Raw genomic sequence first — 25,667 nt, 5'->3', positions numbered from 1 at the left:
TCACTCTCCGCCTAGAGGTCAAGCTTCATGGATCTCTCGGCAGTTTCAACGATTCTCTTTCATCATGACCGATCTCGCCAAAGTCCAATCCCCGGCCCTTGTCCACAGCATCTGAAGATCGAGCCAGCGTCACAATGTCCGGCACACGGAGCCTGTATCTGGTCTTCGCCATAGCTGCCAGCTTGTTCGTCTACGCTGCTTGCCACCAATGGGGCGGCGCAACAGCAGACGCTATCCAAGAGAAATTCGTCCCTCATCTGTTTGTGACTCCTTCCAACATGTCTGTGCATTGTTTTGGTCAATGTATGTGTAGCTGACGGTGTCCCGGAAGCAGCCCCGGCATCAAATCCACCAACAGCCGCCTCAGCTTTGAGCAAACAGCCCAGAAATACGGCACGGACAAGGTCACCACACACAAATACCAGTTCATGTACGACAAGTACCTCTCTGGTATTCGAGAAGAAGAGACCAAGGTCCTGGAGATTGGGCTTGGCTGCAACATGGTAAGTGCAGTGGACAATATTAGATACACACGCCAGCTTATAACCAAAACTCATCCACAGGACTACGGCCCCGGAGCGTCATACTACACTTGGCTCGAGTACCTGCCATTCGTCGATCTCTTCTTCATCGAGTACGACGCGCAATGTGCCCAAAAGTACCAGGACGTAACCGCCAACGCACATGTCTTCATCGGCGATCAAGCAGACGCCGTCTTCCTCAACAAGTTCACCGCCGAAGCCACGGCAGGCGGCTTGTTCGATGTCATTATCGACGATGGAGGACACACGATGACCCAGCAGATTACATCGCTCGAGTATCTCTGGAAAGCCGTCAAACCAGGCGGCTTGTACGTGATTGAGGATCTGCAGACCAGTTACTGGGAAACCTTTGGTGGGGATCCCGCAGGCAGGCGGTCTTCGAAGGAGACTACAATGGCTTATGTCTTTCAACTGATTGACGATTTGATGATTGGGCGGAGCGAAAAGAAGATGAGCCATGAGATACTCTCCATCGACTGTATGGCGGAGATTTGTGCACTACGCAAGAAGGAAAACATGTGAAGGAGGCTATCACAAGATGACATCAGATTGTATCGTATTCAGAAATGGGCTTCAATTCTATTGCATCTAGGTATTTGGTATTTGTTCGACATTAAAAAGCAAAGAATTGCGGGGGAATATATATGAGATTGACAGTTATTATTTATTTATTTTTTTGTGACATCTCTCCTTCACATGAGAGAGCACTTGACAGGAAGTCCGCAAAAGTGGTCCTTGCCGCCCTCCTGCTTCCGGACGGGCTCCTCAGGTGCTGCAGCAGGCGGCGCAGATCCATTGGCCGGAGCAGCCGTTGCCGGAGCAGCCTTCTCGGTGCTGCTAGAGGTGGCAGCCTTGTTGTTGCTACCATGTAGTCAGCCGGAGAGGGCCTGGGCAAAGGCCTCGCCCTGGGTGGTGGCGATCTTGAGCTCGAGCTCGGTGGGCTGGCGGGCGCCGGTGGGGCCGGCGTAGGTGCCGGCGCCCCAGGGGGAGCCGCCGTGGACCTCGTCGAGGTTGGTGATGTCCGGGAAGGTCTTTGCGTAGCCGAGGGGCACGTAGATGATGCCGTGGTGCGTCAGGGTGGACATGGCGGCGATGGCGGTGGACTCCTGGCCGCCGCCGGGGCTGCCGGTCGAGATGAAGAGGCCGGCTTTCTTGCCCCAGTAGCCGCCCGAGGCCCAGATGCCGCCGGTCTTGTCCCAGAAGGTCTGGCCGGAGGAACGTATGTCAGACTTTTTCCTTGCTTTTGATATATTCATGTAGCAAATTGCGTGAACTTACCTTCCACTGGGCGGGAAAGTTGCCGTAACGGGTGGGGATGCCAAACAGGAAGCCGTCGTACTGGGTGAGGGTGTTGGGGTCCTCGAGGACGGGGACGTCGGTGGGCTTGGGAGGGGCGTACATCTTGGCCAGGACCTCGTCGGAGAGAGTCTCGGGGATCTGGTAGACGTCGACCTGGGCGCCGGCGGCCTCGGCACCCTTCTTCTCGGCCTCGGCGAGCTGCCGGATGTGGCCGTACATGGAGTACTGGGAGGGCATTGGGGTCAGCGAGGTTGGAAGGGGGGGGGGAAGCTGCGTCCTTCAACAGTGTGGGAGATCAGCTTACGTAGACGATGGCAATCTTGGGAGCCATTGTGATGGTTCTTTATGGGGGGTATCTCAAAAGCAGAATGGAAGGAAAAGAAGGCTTCTTATTCGAGGTCGGGCTCTGGAATGTGATGATGCTTCCGAGACTCCAAGAGTTGAGATGGGGGAGGGCCTCGGAGCTCTTATACCTGAGAGCGGCTCAACTGGAAACCCCCCCAAGAGGGAAAAGAAGGAGGATCGAATCGGTGTTAGTGTCGAATCGTAAAGTTTCGGCTGCATTCTCCCGTGGGCAGTGGAATTGGGGGTTTGCCGCGCGGGTGACATGTGCTGTACTTGGGCGATGGCTGGGGATCAGGCGATGAGATCATGACAGCTCGGGGTACTATACCGGGGGGCCCCCTCCCCTCTTTTCTTTTTCGTATTGGTGATGGCGCACGTCTTTGCAGAAACTGCTAGTAGACTAGACTAAAGTAAGATCAGATGCGTGGAAGACAGGCTGCCAGCCATGGATCTGCTTCGTCTCGTCTTGCCGAAGTCGAGGAATGTGCCTGGCTGGCCGCAAATGGTAATCAAGGGGACCACCACGAGGCACATCCCACGATTCATTACTCGACTCGTCCGGCGAGACGCCGGAAAAGAACAGATTCCAATCCCAGGTCACAAAAGTCATCATCGTGTCAGCAGCAGCTCGGCACCGCCAATGCATCTCGGCTCTTGTCTCTCTCCGCGTATCGGTAGTAAGTAGGTACCTCAGCCTGCAACCGTCTCGCAAGAATCAGCATTACTTGAGCCTGACAAACTGCTGCCGCACCCCGCATGTGGAGCCCGTGGCTGGTGGAGCAGAGGGGGGTTTAGCCAGAGCTTAGCTAAAGCTTTGATAATGTCGACGGAAGACGCGATGATGCCTTTATTTTCAAAGATTGCTGCATGGCCTTTTCCCCATTGAATCTTGTCGATCCGAAAATAAACAAAAGACAAATCATGCGACTCTTGGCCTTGAGAAAAGGCTCACAGAGACTGCTGTGTCATGGGCATCAGCATCAGCATCGGCATCGTCAGAGGCCAAATCGCGATCGCAACCCCATCTCATCCCGAACTGATCAAGGTGGTGGGGCATCATCAACATGAATGAGAGAGAGCGACGAAGAACTGCTCCCCCCCTGCAGCAAGCATCGAGCCGTCGGCGAGACGCGATAAGCTCAGGGGCCTGGTCGATAATTTCTAAGCAGCAACCCGTCGTCGTGTCAACTGTTCGTTTCCTCTCTCTGGACTCGACGATGCTCTGCGCTAATCATCAGGGGAAACCAATTGGGTCGACAAACCTCATCGCCCGCCTCCCTCTGCTCTTCAGCGATATACCACTTACTGAAGAGGCATGTACAGCCCGTCTTCCTCTTGTGGCAGCTCATCCAGCGTCGCAGTTGTAAGTCTTCTCCCGCTCGAACCGGCTCGGTTGCGTCGCCCGGCTGTCGAGCAAAGCGCCACTTTTGGTGTTGTGCTGACCTGCATTACGCCAGTGAGAAGTGGAGACCGGCAGCGCAGCAGCAGCAGCAGATTCTCTTGAGACGCCCGAAGGAAAAGAGCTAAAGATTTCTGCTTCGACAGAGCGCATAAGGGGATGAAAATCCCAGGGGTGCTTTAACTAGGAGCAGTCGTCGCGCTCATGCCCTTTGTTGCTCATGTGATGTCAGGTTGAGAAGCTCGATGATGGAAGACGCCATCTAGTCTTGAGCAATTGGGCATTGGGCGAAGCTGTTTGAGAAGACACCTCCAGATGCTCCAACACGGAACGAGTCTCGACCCGTCCTCCGATTTCCCCGACTTGTGTTCCCTCCTCTTTTCTTTTCCTGCAACAACGAAAGCAGGAATATGGCACGAATACGTTGACAAGCCGCAGCAGGCCAAGACAAACCAGATGTGTTCCGCACGTGAAGTGCTCAGAGAATACTCGAGAAGACGAGGATAAAGAGGAGTCAGGCCCACCAAGTCCAAGGCGGGTCGGCATACTCATACAGCATCATGCAACGTCGAAGAATGCATTTGCGACGGGCGAATCGAAGAGAGAGAGAAAGACAGCACGACGAATTCATTACCTACGGATGTCCACTGGAATAATTGCGGTCTACTTGTATGGGTTCATCCTTTGAAGTAATTAACAAAGCACCAATTGCTCTGCAACAAGAGTTCCAGCGACATCCAGACATGTAATGTCACAGAATGACCTCCGCTCGACTGTCATGTCACAGATGACAACTCCAATTCGAACCTCTTCTTCGAGAATACAGTTACTATGAGGGTACTGTACGGTAGGGCAGGCAGTAGCCCACCACGCAACTCACCCGTAGGATCATTCTGCATGATCAAACCCCAAACCACAAACTCCTCATAGGTGGAAAATAAAGACACAAAAGATCACTCAAGAAACCGTAAGGAGCCAGAGTTAGCCAAGGCTATAAACGATGCAACTTCCTATCGTCTTGTATTTTCCACACTGCATACAACACTATTCACAATCTTAGCCCAAATCATCGGTATTGTTCTATACTGGTAAAATCCGCAGAACGAGAATCAACTCCCCCTCGTATGCTCGCCAAAAACACCGCCCAAAGAAGCAGAGAGAAGCAAGAAAACGATGTAAAAGCACAGCAACATCCGTCTCCAGGAAGCAACAACATATCCGGGGGGGGAAATGGTGAATAGCAAGACGCCTGGCTTCGCATCCGTTTTGCAAGTCAAGTATTTGAAGAAGAGTGTCCAAGCATTATAAAGCAACAAAATCATCCATAAAATCATAGCTCATTTCCATCACAGACAGCGGAGGGGGAGAAGAGGCAGGGAGGTGCAGAAAATCCAAGACAAGGGCTCCCGCATTCTTTCAAGGTATCTTTACAGTCTTCGTTCAGCCTCAGCATCGTCCTCGTGGTCCGGCGGCTGCGCGCTTGACGGCTCCACCACAATCGCAGGGAGCTCGCTGATCCTCAGACTTGGCAGCCGGGGGATGCCGCCAACATTGCCGCCAGTCGGCCGCAGCGCACGCTCTCCCGGATCCCCTTCGCTCGAGGCCGAGACGAGAGACGGCGACGTCTGGCCCCGCTGCAAATCGGACCGATGGGATCCCGGGTACTCTGGCGGCGGCTCGTGCATCGGCACTATGGATCGGTCCCGGAAGTCGTCGTCGTCGGTCAGGGAAACGTCCTCGTAGCCCGGCGGTGGCATCGCTTCCTCGCCCAAGTCCGCCTCCACGAGCTCGGGGCTCGATCCCGCCCTAGCCTCGCTGGGAGCCTGGCCCGGCGTGTTGGTGTGCGAGTCTCCCGACCGTCGGGTCAGTGCGGGCGAGGGGAAGCCGCTGTCCATGCTGATGACGGAGCTGACGCTCATTCCGCGGTTGTGCGCCTGAGACTGAGATCGCACCTCTGTCATTCCGATGCTTGCAGAGTCTGAGAGCAGGCCCATGCGCTCGCTGTCGGTGCTGTTGGCGCGGATGCGAGTGCCGTCGTGGCGGGCCAGTCCAACGTCCGCATAAGACACGCTCGACACGGATAGGTTCCTGTTTTCCTTTGCCCGCTCCATTTCCCGGCGGAGCTCCTCGATGGGGTTGCTGGTGCTCGCAGCGCGGGCGCGGGCGCGGAGCTCGGCCAGGGCTGCCGTGTCGCCTCGTCTTCGAGCCTCCTCGCGTGCTGCCCTCCTCTGCTGCTGTTCCTCAATCATCTGCCGCCGCGCAAGCCGGATCTGATACATGCTCTCCATCTCTTCGTCGCGCAGCGCTTCCAATTCCTCCTCTGTTGGCAAGTCGACAATCACGTCGATGCCGTCTCTCTCGCCCTCTCGCCCTAGAACCTGTTCGTTGTTCGAAGCCATCTGGCGGTAGGCCGGCAGGGTCATGACGGAGCGGACCGAGGTGTTGCGATCCACGGTGCCAGCGGCGGCATTGTTGCGATTTGAGGACGCGGCGGGAGGCTGGGTAGATCGACCAGTTCTTGAGTTGGTTGAGGAGGAGTTGACGGCACGAATTGTACGCGAGGCGGCGGTTACCTCGGTGGTGTCGTCTCCATGAGCTCGCTCGTATTTGGCCTTTTTGTTGTTCTTTCTTCGCTTGATGTATCCAATAACGAGAACAAGAACAATGACAAATACGGCGACGCCTAGCAGGATCTGGAACAAGCAGCTCAAGTCAGCAAACCAGACGGGAAAAAAAAAATGCACATCAACTCCACCGTAGACATACAGCGCCTATGATGCTACCGCTGAGGCCTCGCCGCTGCAGCTTGTGAACGTGGCGAGCCGATTGCGCCAGCCGAGCGCTGGCATCGGCACGTTGCGCCGTCCGACTGTGTAGGTACATCCTCGCCGGCCGCGAGAGACATGTAGGAGGGACCGGAGTCCGATGGTTGGGCGAGTAGCGAAGGGAGAGACAGACAATGGACGGCTGGCTTTTGATTTGGTGGCAGAGTGAGATTGTTCGTCAGTAGGAAAAAGGCCCTTTTCACGAGTCTGCCGTCCACATTGGGCCGCCTCGTCCGCCCCAGTCAGCGTCTCTCTTCCAGTGACCGAGGATCCAAGCAGACGATGGAGCAGCTCAGCCCGTGATTACTGCTCGTTTAGCGAGGGTGGGCCGGCAGCGTTCGACTCTGTGCTTTGCGGTGGTACGGGCGCGGGGAACTGGCGGGAGCAATCAACCGCGAAAATGCAAACCAGAGTGACGGAGCACGGGGGCGAGTGGTGAAGATGGACAGGGAGACGATGGGATCCACGAGGCAGAGGGAAGAAGCTTGGAGGAGATGCAGGACGACAAGGACGGAGCAGCTGGAGGTCTGCAGGTCGGTGCTGTTGGCCTGATTCCAGCGGGCAGAAGCCGCTAACTCGCTACGTCAAAGCCCCGAAGGCCCCAGAGCGGCGCCTCGGGAGACGCTAAGAGCGTGCGTGTCAGCCCCATACATGACGCTTCTGCTCTTTACGAGGAGCCTCGAGGCTAAGCCCAGCCACCGCCGGAACACAGCCCAGCTTCGAGCAGAAGCAGGACGGGCTTGTCCAGCCACGATCAAGCGGGATGGCCAAGGTTGCACGAAACAAGGAGCTGCTAATGCAATCTGGTATGAAGCTTGCCATTGGCAGCATGAGATCACCAGCACACCCTGAAGTACCGGCTCTGTGGAATCAACCGGGCTGACACTTTTGCCCTATCTCAGCCTCTGCAGGTGAAACCTTTTCTACGCCGGACTGGGTTGGGCTGCCAGTTACCCGCTGGACGGGCCGCCACTGTGCTATTAATGGCTGCAAAATCGATCCATTTCACGATGGATCCAACCTCGAGTGCCATGGAGCTGCTAGTGCAGCCTGTCATACGCGCTGGGTGGTTGCGTGCTTGCTGCTTCATCTCCATCTCCCAAGATACTGCGGCATACTATCATGTAAGATGTGATATCGGATGGAGGGGTCTCAGATCGGGGTGGAGAAACAACGCGTACAGTAGTAGTCGCATTGTATCGTGCGCATTCCTTAAGCACCGAGGTGAGTGATTGTGCAGATGAGGTGAGACGAGACAAGATTTACTGGTCCGAGGCCTCGGTTCTGTCTATGAAAGCATCGCCAACCTTTTTGGTGGCAAAGTCTTTCGCTGACCTGCGACAACCACCGGTGAGCTGGAACAACTGATATCGAAAATAGAAGCAATGCTGACACCTTGGCAACACTGATCACATCGGCCAACATTCGGACAGAGAAGAAAAGGGAAGAATCGAATCTACGCTGAATTGCGTATTCAAAACAGAAATCGTCATGTGACAAAACAAATCTTTGGTACAAACCCGGTACTCCTGCCATTGGATATCCCCGCTGCATCCTTCGAAATCACATCACATCCCTCTCCCCATATCACGCCCGTCCTCACACCGACCCATCTCCGTCCCTGCCACTATCCAAACTTCTTCTCAAACTTCTTCAGCATGCCCGTCACGCCTCTCTCAATCCGGCCGGCGTTCTCCTCGAATTTTCCTTTGCCCTCTTGCTTCGGCTGATACTTGTGGCCTGCTTCGGCTTCCGTTGGCCTGTATACCTGCTGATGTATCGAATAATCCACCGGGCCTGATGGTGCGTAGCCGGGCTGCTGCGAGTACGAGTAGTTGGAGTACCCGCCTGGCGGAGGACTGGCAAGCCCCTGGGTGGCCATTGGCGGTTGAGACGCCGGTGGCGGAGGGAGGCCTGGCGATGCTGGGAAGCCCGCCCCATAGGTGCCGGGAAGTCCGGGCGAAGGCAGACCCTGCGCCGGCATGGTCGTGGCTCGGTGAATTCCAGGATGGACTGGCGGTGCCGCGAACTGAGGAGGCGCGAACCCCGGGCTGGTGACTGCCGACGGCGGGAACTGAGACGGAGGGGGAATCCCCGGAGTGAAAGGCTGGCCGCGATAATCATATGCCACTGCGACCGCCAGGGGATTGAGGGGATCCTCGTCTGGAGGAGGCGTCTTCTCGCGATGGCGGATGGCCTCGGGCGCAGCGGGTGCAGCCGGATTGTATGCCATGGGCGCAAAGCTGGCCGGCTGAGACTGAGGCGGAGGCGGCGGGGGAGGCATCGACATGCTTGGTGCCTCTGGCGAGACGGCCGAGGCATCGCCATGGCCGCCGGCTGAACCCAGCGAGGCTGATTGCGAGACGGCGCCGTTGCTGTACTGCGGATCCGAAATGGCCGCGCTCTCGAGCTTCTGGATGACGGCGCTCATGCCCGCGGGCTGGGGCGGCGGACCGGGCTCGTCGAGGACCTCGACCTGGGCCGGCGGCAGCACGCGGCGCACGCCGTTGACGAACTGCAGCGCATCCTGCTGCGTCCAGAAGTAGATGTCGAGCGAGTGCAGCTTGTAGTGGTACTTGTTCTCGTTGCGCGGGTCGTAGGTCGGGAGATGCCACTCGCTCTGGTCCACCGAGTCGGCGACGGTCAGCGAGACGGCGCAGTGCTGCTTGTACGAGTATCGAACGTGCGCCTGATCGAGGACTATGCGGAACATGCACCGTTAGAGACCGACGATGAGCACGCGATGCGGTCCGTCCTTACATCCGTAGAAAGCATCTTGATCCTCGGTGCCTGGGTTGTTGGCAATCTCGATGCGACACCTCCGCTCGCCGGCATTCTCAAACAGATAGACGTAGGATCCCTTGTCGAACCGGTGATGGCGAGGCTTTACATTTGCCGGCGAGTAAAAGTAGTGAATGTCTGCAAAGCTGCCGTTCTTCAACATCAGCGACGGTTCAAGAAGCGCATCGATTGCGACCGTCATCGACTCACAGCGTAGCTACGTTCTCCTCGCCTGGCCGTGCCGCCATCTTTGATCCAGTCGCCGGTCTGATCCGAGCGAGACGCAGAGCTCCGGACAGCTTCGAATGCGATACGGACAAAGACCTACTGAAAAGCCCGGTTGTATGCGAAGATGGTCTTTATACCCTACCTACGCTCTGCAACGCCACTCGAAGACCCTTTTATTGTCCAACCAGTTCATGGAATCGCTTCCACATGCCGACCTATGAGACGCTTCGTCATGGCGTCTCGGCGCTTATACGGCCTGCCGGTGAGGGGTGCGAGCACAGTCGCCGGCCAATGGCGATGCGCGGCAGGGAGTTTTGTCACAGAGCTCTGGTGGAGAGCAAAGTCCCCGCTGAATCACTGGAGCGAGCTGCTAGCACTTGAGCACTTGTGCAGGCTTGGAGGTTTTGATCTCATCACGTGATACCGTGTCGCTGTCGTATTTGCTCTTCACGGTCAGGCAACGCGCTCCAGCTCCTGTCGGAATTCCGCTCATGCGCGAAATGATACATGACCACGCCCTGAGATGCGCTTTTGGGTACACTCGGCATGATACCGATATCTCGTCCATGCTGTGCGCTACACGACACTCGGATCGCGGCTTGATGGCTTCATCGACATGACGTCTGCGGAGGAACCGGCGCATACTGAGGAAGATCAAGAGGGGGAAATCCGAGGGGAAATCCGGGCGGAAACCCCAGGGGAGAAACAGGACGATGCTTCCAAGACTCTCAAGTACCACCTGCTTGGGCCTTCGCTGACCAAGGCTGGCCAAGACAAGGTCGACCAAAGCAAGGTCTCTCTCTGAACAGAATCTTGCCTCGCATCGGAGCGGCATTTGTTAACGCACAGGCTCAGGTTTCGGAGATCATCTACAATGCGTCCAAGGGATCCAAGTTCTTCAACCGCGAAGAAGAACGAGACAAGATCCTCACACAAAAAATCGAACAGATCTTGGCGCGCAAGAAGAAGCTGGAACAGCAAGATCTCACGCGGGACCTCCGAAACGCCGATCGCCTTCTCGCGGAGCTCGAGCTCACCAGAGACCTCACCCAGCACATAGTGCACCTTGACTGCGATGCCTTTTTCGCGGCGGTGGAGCAGCTTGATCGACCCGATCTCAAAGACGTTCCCTTTGCGGTTGGCGGCGGCGTTCTCACCACGTGCAACTACGCTGCGCGCCAGTTTGGCTGTCGCTCGGGTATGGCTGGTTTCGTGGCCAAGAAGCTCTGCCCACAGCTCGTCCTAATCAAGCCCAATTTTCACAAGTACGGCGCAAAGGCCGAGGAAGTGAGGGCGGTGCTTGCAAACTACGATCCGCGATTCGAAAGTGCGAGCATTGACGAGGCGTATCTCAATATTACGGAATATTGCGAACAGCACGACATGGACCCGGCAGCAGTGGTGGAGCAAATGAGAAAGGAGGTCCATGAAAAGACGAAAATTACGGTCTCGGCGGGCATTGCCGCAAACGCCAGGCTGGCCAAGATTTGCTCAAACATGAACAAGCCGAATGGACAATACGCTCTCCCTAGGGAGAGAAGTGCCATCATGGGGTTTATGCGGGACCTGCCAACACGGAAAGTCAACGGCATCGGCCGAGTCCTCGAGCGCGAACTCCTGGAAATTGGAGTCAAGACGTGTGGGGACATCTATGAGCAGCGGCAGTATTTGAACCGACTCTTTGGGGACAAGACATCCGAGTTTCTCTTTCGCTGCTATCTCGGCCTTGGCCGCACGAAAATACAGCCCGCAGAAGAGTACGAGCGCAAGAGTGTGGGAACGGAGAGCACATTCCATGATATGTCAGACCCCACGCAGCTGAGGGACAAACTTCGCTCGACGGCCGAGGCCCTGGAGAAGGATATGAGACGAAGCGAGTGCAAAGGCCGTACACTCTGTATCAAGATCAAACTTCATACGTTCGAGGTCCTTACCCGGCAAGTTATTCTGCCAAAGTCAATCTATCTCGCCGAAGACCTGTACAACTATTCGTTGCCGATGCTTGCCAAGTTGGAGCATGAAATACCAGGCATGAAGCTGCGGCTCATGGGGCTCCGGTGCACGAACCTCGTCAGCACCAAGAAGCCCGATACCATGGCATTCTTTGGCTTCAGACCTCGCCGACAGGAATCAGGAGAATCTAGCGAAACCGGAATCGTCAAGAGGAAAGCGAGTACGCCTTTGGAAACAGAAGAGGAATGGCAAATGTTGGGCGGAGATGAGGACAACTCGATGGGCGAAATGGACGAACATCTGGGCGTCGTATCACACGAGCACGAAGAGGAGGACGAAGACACATCAAATCACCGAAGACACGGAAAAGAGACTGTGCCCAATCCACATCCCGACGGCGGGGCTCCGCCTCGAGAGGACTGGTGGGACTGCCCGATATGCCTCCGTCCCCAGGCAGCAAACGAGCGGCAATTCAACGAGCACATTGACCTATGTCTATCCCGACAGACGATTCGAGATGCCGTCCAGGCCGACGACCCAAAAGACACAACGAGGCCTGTCCCTGTCCCGCCAGAGCTGAACAAACGTCCCAAGTTGGCAACAGAAAAGAAGCGGGGCCGGCCGCCCTCTACGGATCCAAAGCAGAAGAAGCTTTCGTTTTGGTAAAGAGTGAATGGGATTTGGTTATGAGTGACGATATCTAGCATTGTTTGGAACTTTTGGAAAAAAGGTTTGGAAGCTTCTTTGTCCTACGTAATGTTCTTGATGGGAAATGTTGCAAAGTCGTAAGCGAAGCTTTTTGGATGTCAAGATGGCCCCCCCACGTTGTTACTTTTGCTGGGCTTTTTCGACTCCACTGATCTGCCATATGGACTGATGTCTGCATTTACCGTATCTGCAGGTGAGAGTTGCTGCAGAAAGAAGCGGTTGTGATATGACGTACGTACGGACGGTGGACGGTTACATACTCCGAATCTCAAGTCTCGGGCGATCTAGTATTACACACCGTACCGTACAGATGCCTAAACGTGACGATCACATCTAGATATAGCTCAAGTCCGACAGAAGGAGCATCTGAACGGAAACGTTGCATTTTACATACAATACTCTTGTTGTAGATCCGCTGTGTAGGTAGCTATGCGAGCAAAGGAAAAAGTAGGTATAGTTTACATAATCATCATATCATTTCTCTGTTCTCTTTTTGTCATTTCCTCAAAGTAAAAGATTTACAGCTCCCCGTGGCCCTCATCGGTGTCGGCGAAGACCGTCTTGGCGGCGTCGACGGCCTCGGAGGCGACGCTGGCGGCTGCCTCGGCGGCCTTCTCGACGACGCTCTCTTCGTCTTCGTCCTCGGCGGGCTTCTCGACGATGGGCGTCTCGGGGACGGGCTTCTTCTCGGGGGCCTTGACGCCTTCGATGGCGAGGAGCTCGGTCTCGAAGACTGTGGGCATCGGGGTGTTAGCGAGTTGGCCTGATTTCGGTGCGGCGATGGGGGTATGGTCTTCGTGAGTTCCCAGGTAGGGGATGGGAGAAGGGACGTACTCAGGGTTGAGCCGGCGGGGATGGGGCCCATGTTGCGCTGGCCGTAGCCCAGCTGGGGAGGGATCGTGAGAGTCCTGAATGGTGATGTAATTGTCAGCATTGGTTCCAGATAGAGGCCTAATGAAGGAAGGCCAGTAAGTGACGCAGTTGGGTTGGTCTACTTACCTCTTCTCGCCAATGCACATGTCAAGGAGACCCTGATCCCATCTACAAGCCGTTAGCCTCAATGTCGCCCAACGTCGTCGTCGTCAAAGGAACGAGGGGGGAGGGGGGTGCAAGACAAACCCCTTGATCACCTGGCCAGCGCCCAACTTGAAGTTGAATGGCTGGTTACGATCGTAGCCTACAATTAGGAAAACCAAATTTGTCAGTCAATCAAATCAATCAAGAGATCGTCATCGGATGTTGAATCCTCCTGGGATGAGGATGGGGGAAGATAGAACGCACTGGCATCAAACTTCTCGCCCGTCTTGGCCAGCGTGCCGCGGTAGTGCATGGACAGCCTGTCGCCCTTTTGCGTCTTGCGGTCGCACTCGACGGGGTGGGTGACCTCGATCTTGAGGTCCTCGGCGGCGACGAGGCCAATGGCGCAGGAGGCCAGGGCGGAGAGGAGCAGGGCTGCCTTCATTTTTGGGATTTGGGGGTGGCGATGTTTGCGTGTGTGTCTGTTGATGGTGGTGAGGAAGAGCGAAGCGATTTCTGTGGGTTACGTCGTTTTGTGGGAGAGGGAAGAAATGTGCGCAGGTGGACGGACGGATGGATGGATGGATGGATGGGAAGAAGGAGGAAGAGAGGAGGAAGAGCAAAGACGAATTGCTGAAGTGGCCAGCTATCACAATCAATCTCCACCAACTTGCTTGAGCTTCCCGATTCGAGGCGCGAATCTGCATCTGGGCGAGATGGGCGAGTGATTGGCCAATGGGAGCCCCGGGCAGCATCTCGCTTCCCCCGCCAATTGCATCTTCTGGGGCGGATTCCCAATGGATGCTTGTCAACTGCTTCTTTTCCCTCAATCCCCTAGACAAGTGTGTGCTGTTAGCGCTCCATGTGGCCTTGGCACAATGGCTCGATTATGATGACATGCAAAAGATGCGTAGCCTTAGCATTCAGCCTCAAGCATGTGCTGGAAGCGTGGCAATGCGGATTCGCTGGCGGATTTCTAGAATGGCGTCACCAAGGGGCAATTCAGCAGCGTAATTTCTCTCGCGTGATCCAAGTGCAGCCTAAACATGCACATCAAGTGGTATATCAACTGGTGGGCTTCATGAACACTGTATGGATGTATGTACGTGCATACGGGGATGCGGCAGCAACCTCCAGATTGCTTGAAATGAATGGGCAACCTCTGGTGAGAGTGTACTTCCTACGTCATGACACTGCCGAACCCCTTTTCTTCGGGTCATGTGAGTATGAGCGAGGCAATCTTCGAGAATCCCAAATGGGCTGCGATGATGCCATGATTCTAGTATGAGATCCAGTTGGCCCAGGGGAAAAGCGATGCCGCGTGTGATGGCGACTTCGCAGCAGACAGCCGAGGAAGACGACAGCTGAAAGGATCCGAGGCATAATAGACGAGGCGCTGTTTGCAGCACGCGGCATCGACGTCAAACATGGCCAATTCGAGATGCCAATTTCCTTTCAGGGCGCTCCGACTGAGGTGTTCTGACAACTGCGACTCTAAACTCGAGCCATCCCCAATCAATCGCCTATGACGTAGTGGAGCCCTGAAAACACCAAGCCAGTCAAGGTACCAGAACGCCATCAGGGGACCACGCACATGCAAGGCTACGGCCTCTCTTATTTCGTGCCAAGATGGGGGGGGGGGGGGTCAGGCTAATTGCACAGCAAAGAGTCCACATGACTTTATTTTCTCCCAAAAGCCCAAAGAAAAACGAGACCCCGGCATTGGCTTGCTCTTCTTCCGGGGTCCGATTCGCAGATTGTCGAACAAGGCTTCGCGAACCTCCAATGGGCGTTCCTTGCATCATGGGGCCGCCTTCCCCGGAGCACCTCGACTAGTCCCCGTCTTCTGCTGGTGAAGACGCTCCCACACGCCCACCATGTATGAAGGGTCTTGTGTGGGCGATGCTACCAGAAGGGTGCGTGTATTAGTTGGGCAGAAACGGAGAAGAAGAGGCGAGCAAATAGGGGGGCCAGTTAGATGTTGGGAATGGTCGAACAGAGTGTGGAGTCGGAAGAAGACGCCCGCTTTCCATGCCTTCTCCACGTATCGCGAGAGAAGCCGGGAGGAGAGGGCCATGCCGGCACCATGCCCGCGAGACAGCATCACCGAATCCTGCCGGTTGGCTTCTCATTTCGCCCGTAGCGTCGGCCAACCAAGTTGCTCGTCCCTTTACCCTGTACTGTCCCTTATTGCGAGAGCTCTACTGACGTGACTGGTCATGTCGTCACCGAAAGAAAGAGAAAAGAAAAAAAGTAGAAACACAGCCTACTCCCATCGTGGCTTGTTCCCCTACCACCCACTCGAAGTTGCAGGGCCTGCGCTCACACCAGAGAGCCCTCATGTCGCACAGTGATTTTCTTCACGTCGAATGGTTTGACAGCTCGTAGATATGCGTGACATGGTACTTGCATGCAGGCAGGTCTCGCCTTGTGGCACCCGCGAATGCACGCTCGCATACGCATAACCCTCGCAGATGCGGCTGTAATAGATCCTTGGTACATCCGCAGTAATAGAGCCAGCCACCCAATGACGGTGTTAGAGGAGAAAGAGGGGAAGACGGGCATAGAAGGAGAGGGAACAACGGCAAACCGTTCAACTCACTCTCCACACCTTTGTTCTTCCAACTTCTGACGACTCATCGCGGCGCTGAAGCGACGGGACACATGGTTGATGCCTGCTTCTGTGCCTGTCTGCCTAGCACGGCCTACGGGACTCAGCGAGGCGCTGGCGAAGTGGCTCGTGGGGTCACTTGGCTGGACTGCACGTCTTCCAACTTCCAGGACTTCCTTGCAAGCACAAGAGGCACGCAAGCACAGTATTGCATGTAATGCTACAGACGCGCTACCCGGCCAGTACCAGTCCGGTACCCGTTCGCTAACGCAGCCTCTGTCGCGCACCCCGGTGCCGCTGTTACTTGCAGCCGTAGCGACTGACGTGCCTCGCAGGTTACCCGCAGGTGTCTGGCAGCAGTGGAGCGGCTGTGCTTGTGCCTGGCCTCCCTCCCTGCTCTTCCCTCTGCCATCCATCTGCCATCAATCTCCCACCCAGACCTCGTCCTTTACCTTTCCGGAATCGCTCACCGTCGCCCAGCTGTGACTCGAAGGCAGACGCGCAGCTGTGCATCTTGCCTCGCCTCCCCACTGCCGCTGCCGTCCCCCGGCCGTCGCTGCTTCACGGCTGTGGCCATGCTCTCCTCGGATTGCACCAAAGCACAACAGCCTCTCCCCCCCCCCGGCTCGTGCTCCAGGACCCTCTCGTCCCATCGTCCTCGGTCCCTGGGAGCCCTGCCTAGCCACACCCCCTGCCTCGCAATCATGAGGCCGCTCAGGCCCTTTTTCGCCACCTTGTCCGTCGTCCATCCTAGTGCCAAACAACAACGAGACCCTCGCTCAGAGCCTTTTGGGTTCTGACGATGCTTGCAAGGCTTGCTTCGTCCGAAAGAGAGAGAGAGAGTCAGCCGCGAGGCCCAATCACGGGCGATTGGCGGCCCCTGTCCTCGCTCCCCCTGTCGGGGTGTTCTGGAGGTTTGGGGGCTCTCGGCAGATCGCTTCCAAGGCGCGTTTCCGTCCAAGTCGGGGCCTGAGGTCCTGCCTGACTCACGAGTGCACTCTTGTGTCAGACGTTAGCACCCGCTGCTGCTGCTGCTGCCTCCCTGTCGACTTATCCCGATCTGGCCGTCCGTTTCCTCTGCCTGTGCTGTGCTGTCTCAAAGTGAACGTGCTTGTCTGCCATGACGGCAGTGCTGTGTCTGGAAAACTACAAATTGCTGCTCATGCCCTGTTGTCCTCAGGAAGCATTTCCCATCATCCTCATCGTTCTTATCAAGACTACATGAACACGAGCATTACTACCAGTTATTGAACTCGACTACAGGCTGTGCCTCTCCATCACTCTTATATATCCTTGCTTGGCCATCACTGTTATACAGACAACTCTCATCTGCCAACAGAGTCAGCCAACCAACCAACAAACAGACCAACAGACGGACACACACAGACATACAGACAGACAGACATATAGAAACCGTCACAATGTCTTCTCGAAGCAGCGTCTACGTTCATCAGGGCAGCTCTGCCAGCTCTCCCAGCCGTCCCAGCTCCTCTGCCTCCTATGGGTCGTCCGACTCCTACTCTGTTTCAAACCGCCGCGAGTACGATGCTGGTATGCTAGTGGACCCAACATCTCTAACCAGACGCAACATGCTAACGAGACCCGTAGCAGGACATGCTGCCCAAGTAATCCGGTCCGGCAAGACCGTTGTCATCAACCACAACCGGAAGGACTATGAGAAGGGCTCCCCTTCTCCTCGCTATGGCGGTGGCTACCAGTGATTCGCCTTTTTGCCATCGTCTCGTGGTATCAGGTCCATATACCCTGGCTGCCTCTTCTTCTTCTCACCCTTGGAGCCTCGCAGGCTCTGGGGGTACTGTCTTACTACATACAACTACACGATTTCACAATCACATACAAAGTACTGGGACCCGTCTCGCACTCGGGAGGCCTGGGAACGATGACTACCATGCATGCGTACAGCAACGCATCGCTTGGCTATCATGGCTAGTCACACAATCAACCTGCATGGTGCTGTTGGCGTTATTGATCACGATTGCAATTTTTTTTCTTGGCTGTACGATTTCTGGTTCTGGGGCAAGGGCGACATGGGCATGGATGGTGGATGGACATGGACATGGGATCAGGTATGACTGATCATCTTGGAAACATAACGGGAGCATAGACAGGTAGCTACTGTAAGCGAAGGATGAGAAGTGGCGTTATCTGGTTGCGAACGCAGTTTATTTTTACATACATGCCTACTTGAACTTCTTGTCCTGGTGCCCGTCGTTGCTCTATTTATATCTGCGCTCGTGCGTGAAACGAAACAACCCGTCATCAATCTATCCATCCTACGAGTACAACAAGACTTTTCTTTCGTATTCTCAACCCCCCAATATTGAACATTGCCGGCCTTGTTTACGAGGCGGTTTCTCTCTTTTTATCTTTCGTGTTGTCGTACATATCCTGTATGTCTTGGGGGGGAAAAAAAACCAAGCGCCATGGATGGATGGATGTCTCACAGCGTATCAGCTAAACTAACGCAGGAACAAGATCGCCGCGGGAGGGAGGCAGCCTTGTTGGACACAGCGGGCAATGCTATTTTTGGTAGCATTGGCAACTCACTGCTACCCTGGGTAAGCCGTTGCGTTCCTTTATACTTGCTACAGATCACGAATACCTATACAGTGGATTCTATGGAGTACTGGGCTTTGAAATCTCTCATTTATTCTGTTTTAATTTTTTTTCAAGAGGGGAGTGTCTGTGGTTGGGTTGTGCATTGAGCCTGTGGTTGGGACAGCGGAATTCGGGGTCTGAACCTCAGGCGGCAACCCTCTCTTCGCTTTGAGGGTCCTCATTAGGCTCCCTGACCAAACAATTCCAGGCTCGCAAGCAATTCTCATCCATCTCTTTCAAAATATCATCCTGTCCAGCTGCTCAAAAAAGAAAAAAGAAAAAGAAAAAAAAAGTTGTCGCATTTCCCTAATATTTCGCATCCATTGCATTCGTCTCTAAGCGCACAGCTTTTGTTAAAGAGAAAGCGATTCAAGCGCCGCCCTCCCGCTTGGCGTACTCCTCCTCAATGGCCTCCTCGTATTTCTCCTCTGGGGAGCGCGGGTCTTCGTGCAGGACGCCTTCCTTGAGGAGGGCGTCGGGGGAGGGGCGGTGGGAGATTTTGTCGTTGAGCTTGTCTTCGAGCATGTGCTTTTGGAGCTGTAATTGGGCATCATTAGCATATTTTCGACATTAACTTCCTCTTTCTCTCCCCTCCCGAACTGTATGGGAACTGGGGTCACGGAGACTGTTTCTTGCGGGGTTCGAAAGGTGTCGGGTGCTGGGTTGCTTACCTCTTTCTGGCTGGCGAGGAGGCCGGGCGCGGCTGTGGAGTCCGGGAGGATGTTCTCTGCAAAAGATCGGTCAGCATCGAAATTCCAGTAAAGGACGCGGCAGCGTGAGTCCCAATCTCCACCCATGGGGGTCTGCGATTATTCACTCCGGCAGCACATGAACGATGTGATGGAAAAAAAACTGGTCGGGCATCGTGCGACGTACTCTCTACCAGCTCGGAGCGTTCGGGGCGGTGCTTCAGGTAGTTGGACAGCGAGTTCTTGCGAGCAGAGTTGGCCTTGACGGAGGCAATGGTCGTCTCGTCGACGGGGGCTTGGTTCTCTGTGGTGTCCGCCATGATGATGATTTGTGTCGTCGGGTTGTGATGATTTGATTACTACTCTTTCTCGGATTGTGAAGAGGTGTAGGTTGTGAGAAGTGTGGCGAGACTGGAGTTGGACCCGAGCCTTGGAAGAGCCCAACGAAGCTCTGGTAGATGACGTCAGGTGCTTTTGCCGGAAGGTCTCTCTCGAGTCTATCGTGTGGGGGTGGGGTTTTTGGGTAGCTGAGCCTAAGGCGGTGGAATAAGAACGGTGAGAACAACAGACGAAAGTTGTCAGATGGAACCTGTTATAAGACGAATAGAAAATGAAGCACGTTGTTTGCTGTAATAAATCGGAAAGCGGGAAAGGAAAAAAGGAGGGGGATGCAACGGCTGGTTTTTAAACACCGAATCCCTCAGATGAAGGCATAGAGAGCCCACACCGCAACGACTCGTACGTTTTCGGCACTAGATTGGGACGTAAGGTGACCTGGCGATGTGTGGATAGTTGGGCATGCGGGAGCGCCATTTTCTCTACCCCGCAACTTGTGCTCGATTGTTTTTCTTCAGGTGGTCTCTGGCTTGCCATCGGCGGCTGGGTGCTGCTGCTGCTGAGGATGAAAGAGGGGGGGGGGGATGGGGGATGGCAGGGATGCGGTTGATTAACGGAGGTGCTGGTGATGGGGTCACACTGAGATGCCAGACGGACGTGGTTTGAAGGTCATGGGCTGGCTGGGGGGCCCAAGGGATGGTGGTTGTCGCGTGGTGGCGCGAGACGACTTGAGACACTGGGAGATTGTTTCTGGGATCGTCCAATTGTTGGAGCATTGATCAGGATAGACTGCAGTTCTACAAGTTGAGTCTGTTCGTGAAGCATTATTTTTCAAAAGGAGGCATTGAAGCAGCTTGAGATATCAGTACATGAGGCCGCATGAGTTTATGCGTCCCGTCCCCCAATTAAGGGGTCCCGACTCTGTTTACGCCGATGTTTGGTTTCAGTTACGAGACGCCATTTCTGCTAGGCGAAGGACAGCAGCGGGTTTGTCTCAGAGAGGCTGGCGCCAATTGCGAGTGGCCACGCGAAGTGGCTTGCGTGGAGGGAGGCCGGAACAGGACATGGCTTGGATGCGGATGTGGATGGATTTGGACGGGGAGGGTTTTTAAGCATGTTTGACGGAGTAAATAGATGTGCAACCTCGAATACCGGGCAAAAGAGCCTCAATGTACGCCTAGTGTCTCGGATAACACACAATCTCGGCAGGGCACAATGCTCGCCAAAGGGCGTATGAAGTGAAGTCAGGTTCACAATTGGTTCAACAAATCGCGCTTGCACGGGAGACAGAACCTATGACTGGTAACGCTCTCTGTTCACCTCGGTCCCGCGTATCGTCACCGGCCAGGAGGCGATCGTCAGGACACATGCAAGATCCGGTGGCGAGCAAATCAGATGGCGCGGGCTGACTTGGCAGCAGCGCAGTGGACGCTCTGGAAAGGGAGCGTCTCCACCGCCAGCGGAGCGTTGACGAAGGTCGATGCCTGAATATCCATAGTTTTTGCTTGCTCTGCCCTCCCTTTGGCTTGCGACGACGGCTCAGAGGTCCGGTAGCGCCATCATGACGGTCCACGGATCCGGAGCTCGGAAGGGCAGAGACCGGCAAAGAGAGCTGGAGCGCATTCTGGGTACCCGCAGGCATCCGTTGTCTTCCTGTCCTGCGAGGAGGAAGGGGAAGCGAGCAGTCTTTTATCTAAACGGTAGCCTGAAGGAAGTGCGTATTCTATAAGCCCAGGTAATATGCGCAATGATGCGAGGCTACGGAGGCGCCGGAGCGACGCTGCATGGGCTCGTCGTATCAATAAGAAGCAAGAATAAGCAGCAATCAGCGAGCCGGGGCCGTTTCTCTTGCTGCACATAAATTACCACGCGGGTACCGAGATTTGCAGCGTCGTGGGTTTTGCCAGGACAGCAAGCAAACAACTGCGATTCCCCATCCATCCCTGAGGGACTTTGTATGTTATAGCGGCCCCGGACTTGTCAGCAGTGTGGCTGTGCCCATCAGGAATCAAAAACTCATCAGAGCGCCAGAATCCACCAGCCACGGAAAAAGGTCGGCCAGCGGCGCCAAACGTCACTCGTCAGGCACCGCATCATTCGGCCGCGAATCTCGACAAGCCACATTCATGGTCGTTCGCCTTTCTGGGTCAACCAACGCACTCGCTCCCCTCGCTCAACACCGACGATTCTCGTCTCGTCAACCGCCCGGCACAGAATAGGCGTCTGATGCTCGAATAATCCGCCTCTCCATCCTCTTTCTCTTTTTTTCCTTCTTTTTCTTCTTCTCTTCTTCCTTCTCCCTCTCTTTCAAACACCCCCCCCTTTGCCTGTGCCGTCTCTCCATCATCCACCATGGTACGCACTCAAACTCCCGCTTCCCCCCCCCCATCGCAGCCCCTCCACCACCAAAAACGCTGCGGCATCATTCTAACAGGCGCTCTCTTCCAATCTCCAGGGTATTTCAAGGCGTCCCAAGGACAAAGCCGCCCGGAATGCCCAGGCGGCGGGCGGCGGCAGCAGCGAAAAGCCCAAGAAGGCGACGTACGAGGTGACTAAGAAAAAGGAGATCGGTGTGTCAGACTTGACCCTGCTCAGCAAGGTCTCCAACGAAGCCATCAACGACAACCTCAAGAAGCGCTTCGAGGGCGCCGAGATCTACACATACATCGGCCATGTGCTGGTCTCGGTCAATCCCTTCCGGGACCTGGGCATCTACACCGACCAGGTCCTCGACAGCTACAAGGGCAAGAACCGGCTGGAAATGCCGCCGCACGTCTTTGCCATTGCCGAGTCCGCCTACTACAACATGAAGGCATACAACGACAACCAGTGCGTCATCATCTCGGGCGAGTCGGGAGCCGGCAAGACCGAGGCCGCCAAGCGCATCATGCAGTACATAGCGAGTGTGTCTGGTGAGCAGTCGGGCGACATCAAGAAGATCAAGGAAATGGTGCTGGCAACCAACCCGCTGCTCGAGTCGTTCGGAAACGCAAAGACGCTGCGCAACAACAACTCGTCGCGATTCGGAAAATACCTCCAGCTCTACTTCAACGCCACCGGCGAGCCCGTCGGAGCCGACATTACAAACTACCTCCTCGAGAAGACGCGAGTCGTCGGCCAGATCACAAACGAGCGCAACTTCCACATCTTCTACCAGTTCACAAAAGCGGCCCCGAGCCAGTACCGCGAGATGTATGGCATCCAGAAGCCCGAGACCTACCTCTATACCAGCCGCTCCAAGTGTTTCGATGTGGACGGCATTGACGATGTCGCCGAGTTCCAGGACACGCTCAATGCCATGAAGGTTATCGGGCTGAGCCAGGCGGAGCAGGATGAGATCTTCCGCATGCTGGCCGCCATTCTGTGGATCGGCAACATTCGATTCCAGGAGGACCAGAGCGGATACGCCGAAGTGGTTGACAAGTCGGTGGTGGACTTTGTGGCATACCTGCTGCAGTGCACCCCCGAAGAGGTCATCAAGGGCATCACCATCCGTATCCTTACGCCTCGAAATGGAGAGGTCATCGAGTCGCCGGCCAATCCCGCCCAGGCAATGGCAACCCGAGACGCGCTGGCCAAGGCCATTTACAGCAACTTGTTCGATTGGATTGTCGAGCGCATCAACATCTCTCTCAAGTCAAGGCAGGCCACATCCAACACCATCGGCATCCTGGATATCTACGGATTCGAGATCTTTGAAAACAACAGCTTCGAACAGCTCTGCATCAACTACGTCAACGAGAAGCTGCAGCAGATCTTCATCCAGCTCACCCTCAAGGCCGAGCAGGAGGAATACGCACGAGAAAAGATTCAGTGGACGCCGATCAAGTACTTTGACAACAAGGTCGTGTGCGACCTGATTGAGCAGATCCGCCCGCCCGGCATCTTCTCTGCCATGAAGGACGCGACCAAGACGGCCCACGCAGATCCTGCCGCTTGCGACCGAACCTTCATGCAGAGCATCAACGGCATGTCGCACGCCCATCTGATTCCCCGACAAGGCAGCTTCATCATCAAGCACTACGCCGGTGATGTCGGCTACACCGTCGACGGCATCACGGACAAGAACAAGGACCAGCTGCTCAAGGGATTGTTAAACCTGTTCCAGAGTAGCGGAAACGCATTCATCCACACGCTGTTTCCCAACGAAGTCGATCAGGACAACCGCAAGCAGCCGCCGTCTGCGGGAGACCGTATCCGCACATCGGCAAACCTCTTGGTCGACACACTCATGAAGTGCCAGCCGTCATACATTCGAACGATCAAGCCCAACGAGAACAAGTCGCCAACCGAGTACAACTCGCCCAACGTCCTGCATCAGATCAAATATCTCGGTCTGCAGGAAAACGTTCGCATCCGAAGAGCTGGATTTGCTTACCGACAGGCCTTTGATAAGTTTGTCGATCGCTTCTTCTTGCTGTCGCCCGCCACTTCATACGCGGGTGAATACACGTGGCAGGGTTCATACGAGGATGCCGTCAAGCAGATTCTCAAGGACACGAGCATTCCCAAGGAAGAGTGGCAGATGGGCGTGACAAAAGCCTTCATCAAGTCCCCGGAGACGCTGTTTGCCCTGGAGCACATGAGAGACCGATATTGGCACAACATGGCCACTCGTATCCAGCGCATGTGGCGAGCCTACCTTGCATACCGAGCAGAGTCCGCTACGAGAATCCAGCGTTTCTGGCGAAAGAAGCGTACTGGTGCAGAGTACTTGCAGCTCCGTGACCAGGGCCACAAGGTTCTTCAGGGGCGAAAAGAGAGACGGCGCATGAGTCTCCTCGGCTCGCGAAGGTTCTTGGGAGATTATCTCGGCATCAACGCCACGAACGGACCGGGAGCTCCTCTGCGGCAGGCAGCCAACCTTGGCTCGAATGAGCGTGCCATCTTCTCATGCCGTGGCGAGATCCTCGAAGCCAAGTTTGGTCGTTCCAGCAAGCCGAGCCCTCGCATCATTGTTGTGACCAACTCCAAATTCTACATCATTGCCCAGCTTCTCATCAACGGCCAGCCACAGATTCAGGTGGAAAAGGCAATCCCTCTTGGTTCCATCAAGTTCATTGGTACTTCCACAGCCCAGGATGACTGGTTCTCATTGGGAATCGGATCTCCCCAGGAAGCAGACCCGCTCATGAACTGCGTATTCAAGACGGAGATGTTTACTCAGATGCAGCGTGCCATGCCGGGGGGCTTTAACCTCAAAATCGGCGAGACAATCGAATACGCAAAGAAGCCGGGCAAGATGCAGCAGGTCAAGGTTCTCAAGGACTCTCAGCAGCGGGCGGACTTCTACAAGAGTGGCGCGATCCACACGCAGCAGGGAGAGCCTCCGAGTTCGGGATCGAAGCCCATGCCCAAGGCCAAGCCCGTGCCGCCGCGACCCATCACCAGAGGCAAGCTCATCAAGCCCGGTGGTCCAGGAGGCAGGCCGTCTAGAATCACCGCTACCCGCAACACTCAGCCGAGACCAACGGGGACCGGTACCAGGAGCGTTCCTCCGCCGCCCGCGGCTCTTGGTAGCATAGTGTCTGCCTCATCAGCGGCCTCATCCAACGCGGGCCCGTCGGCAAGCACAAGCACGTTGAGCTCTTCGACGCATCAGATCCCCGTCGTTGGCAATGCCAACAGACCGGTCAACAGCCACGCCAGAAACCAGTCAGGCAGCGCTCGAGCGCCGCCTCCTCCGCCCGCCCCTCCTGCCCCTCCTGCTGCTAAGCCCAAGATCATGGCCAAGGTGTTATATGATTTCGCCGGCCAGAAGGAGAACGAACTGACCATTAAAGCGGGAGATATGCTCGAAATTATCCAGAAGGAGAACAATGGTACGTGTCACTTATCCCGGACCAGCAACCGCTGTCAACTGAACTAACGATATCATAGGCTGGTGGCTAGCCAAGAATGCTCAGGGACAGGCTTGGGTGCCGGCAGCGTATGTAGAAGAGCAGGCAGCGCCTGCTCCTCGAGCCCCTCCAGCACCGCCCTCGGCCAAGGCGAAGCCCGTGCCGCCAACAAAGCGGCCCGCGGCAGGTGGACGCAAGCCCGCCGACCTGGCGCAGAGAGACTCTGGCATGAGCCTCAACGGCACGGGCGGCGATAGCCGTAGTAGCACACCGACGCCCAGCCTGGGAGGCAGCTTGGCGGATGCTCTGCTGGCGCGCAAGAACGCCATGAACCAAAAGAGGGACGACGAGACTGACGACTGGTAAAACGCCCACGAATGTCGATGCTGCGTCACGATGCTTGCTTGTCCCCGAAGGCATTTCATACAGTCTTGCTTTCTCCCCTCGTATTGCCTATTCTCTTTTTGCTTACCAA

At 55.6% G+C, this 25,667-nt stretch overlaps 9 protein-coding genes across 9 annotated transcripts; 4 read left to right on the top strand and 5 right to left on the bottom strand.

The window, feature by feature from the left end:
* Positions 1 to 134: 134 nt before the first annotated feature.
* Positions 135 to 1,064, top strand: CCMA1212_005121 (8-demethyl-8-alpha-L-rhamnosyl tetracenomycin-C 2'-O-methyltransferase; the record flags this gene model as incomplete). Its single annotated transcript, XM_073702398.1, has 3 exons — positions 135 to 259; positions 335 to 503; positions 564 to 1,064. 3 exons carry the CDS (start codon positions 135 to 137, stop codon positions 1,062 to 1,064), a joined length of 795 nt encoding a protein of 264 aa, XP_073558899.1.
* A 350-nt stretch (positions 1,065 to 1,414) lies between these two features.
* Positions 1,415 to 2,172, bottom strand: CCMA1212_005120 (Minor allergen Alt a 7; the record flags this gene model as incomplete). Its single annotated transcript, XM_073702397.1, has 3 exons — positions 1,415 to 1,747; positions 1,821 to 2,066; positions 2,146 to 2,172. 3 exons carry the CDS (start codon positions 2,170 to 2,172, stop codon positions 1,415 to 1,417), a joined length of 606 nt encoding a protein of 201 aa, XP_073558898.1.
* A 2,840-nt stretch (positions 2,173 to 5,012) lies between these two features.
* On the bottom strand, positions 5,013 to 6,468 carry CCMA1212_005119 (uncharacterized protein; the record flags this gene model as incomplete). The annotated part of the gene is made up of 2 exons (XM_073702396.1): positions 5,013 to 6,278; positions 6,352 to 6,468. The coding sequence occupies 2 exons, from the start codon at positions 6,466 to 6,468 to the stop codon at positions 5,013 to 5,015; spliced, it is 1,383 nt and encodes a 460-aa protein (XP_073559244.1).
* A 1,569-nt stretch (positions 6,469 to 8,037) lies between these two features.
* On the bottom strand, positions 8,038 to 9,612 carry CCMA1212_005118 (uncharacterized protein; the record flags this gene model as incomplete). Its single annotated transcript, XM_073702395.1, has 5 exons — positions 8,038 to 9,072; positions 9,094 to 9,110; positions 9,171 to 9,337; positions 9,402 to 9,515; positions 9,605 to 9,612. 5 exons carry the CDS (start codon positions 9,610 to 9,612, stop codon positions 8,038 to 8,040), a joined length of 1,341 nt encoding a protein of 446 aa, XP_073559245.1.
* Positions 9,613 to 10,035: 423 nt separating this feature from the next.
* Positions 10,036 to 12,038, top strand: CCMA1212_005117 (DNA polymerase kappa; the record flags this gene model as incomplete). Its single annotated transcript, XM_073702394.1, has 2 exons — positions 10,036 to 10,212; positions 10,269 to 12,038. 2 exons carry the CDS (start codon positions 10,036 to 10,038, stop codon positions 12,036 to 12,038), a joined length of 1,947 nt encoding a protein of 648 aa, XP_073559239.1.
* A 560-nt stretch (positions 12,039 to 12,598) lies between these two features.
* Positions 12,599 to 13,542, bottom strand: CCMA1212_005116 (FK506-binding protein 2; the record flags this gene model as incomplete). The annotated part of the gene is made up of 5 exons (XM_073702393.1): positions 12,599 to 12,813; positions 12,915 to 12,988; positions 13,080 to 13,121; positions 13,200 to 13,257; positions 13,362 to 13,542. The coding sequence occupies 5 exons, from the start codon at positions 13,540 to 13,542 to the stop codon at positions 12,599 to 12,601; spliced, it is 570 nt and encodes a 189-aa protein (XP_073558855.1).
* Positions 13,543 to 17,129: 3,587 nt separating this feature from the next.
* CCMA1212_005115 (uncharacterized protein) lies at positions 17,130 to 17,429 on the top strand (the record flags this gene model as incomplete). The annotated part of the gene is made up of 2 exons (XM_073702392.1): positions 17,130 to 17,259; positions 17,320 to 17,429. 2 exons carry the CDS (start codon positions 17,130 to 17,132, stop codon positions 17,427 to 17,429), a joined length of 240 nt encoding a protein of 79 aa, XP_073559237.1.
* A 1,268-nt stretch (positions 17,430 to 18,697) lies between these two features.
* Positions 18,698 to 20,149, bottom strand: CCMA1212_005114 (uncharacterized protein). Its single transcript, XM_073702391.1, has 4 exons — positions 20,010 to 20,149; positions 19,204 to 19,320; positions 18,999 to 19,054; positions 18,698 to 18,864 (listed from the first exon to the last, which is right to left on the bottom strand). The coding sequence occupies exons 1-4, from the start codon at positions 20,126 to 20,128 to the stop codon at positions 18,731 to 18,733; spliced, it is 426 nt and encodes a 141-aa protein (XP_073559238.1). The 5' UTR covers positions 20,129 to 20,149; the 3' UTR covers positions 18,698 to 18,730.
* A 1,555-nt stretch (positions 20,150 to 21,704) lies between these two features.
* On the top strand, positions 21,705 to 25,558 carry CCMA1212_005113 (Myosin-1; the record flags this gene model as incomplete). The annotated part of the gene is made up of 3 exons (XM_073702390.1): positions 21,705 to 21,707; positions 21,787 to 25,174; positions 25,233 to 25,558. 3 exons carry the CDS (start codon positions 21,705 to 21,707, stop codon positions 25,556 to 25,558), a joined length of 3,717 nt encoding a protein of 1,238 aa, XP_073559242.1.
* Positions 25,559 to 25,667: the final 109 nt, after the last annotated feature.

The sequence above is a fragment of the Trichoderma ghanense genome, assembly GCF_004382785.1.
Source record: "Trichoderma ghanense strain CCMA-1212 chromosome Unknown scaffold_5, whole genome shotgun sequence".
NCBI classification, from domain to species: domain Eukaryota; kingdom Fungi; phylum Ascomycota; class Sordariomycetes; order Hypocreales; family Hypocreaceae; genus Trichoderma; species Trichoderma ghanense.
This window is presented reverse-complemented; position numbering and strand designations above follow the sequence as displayed.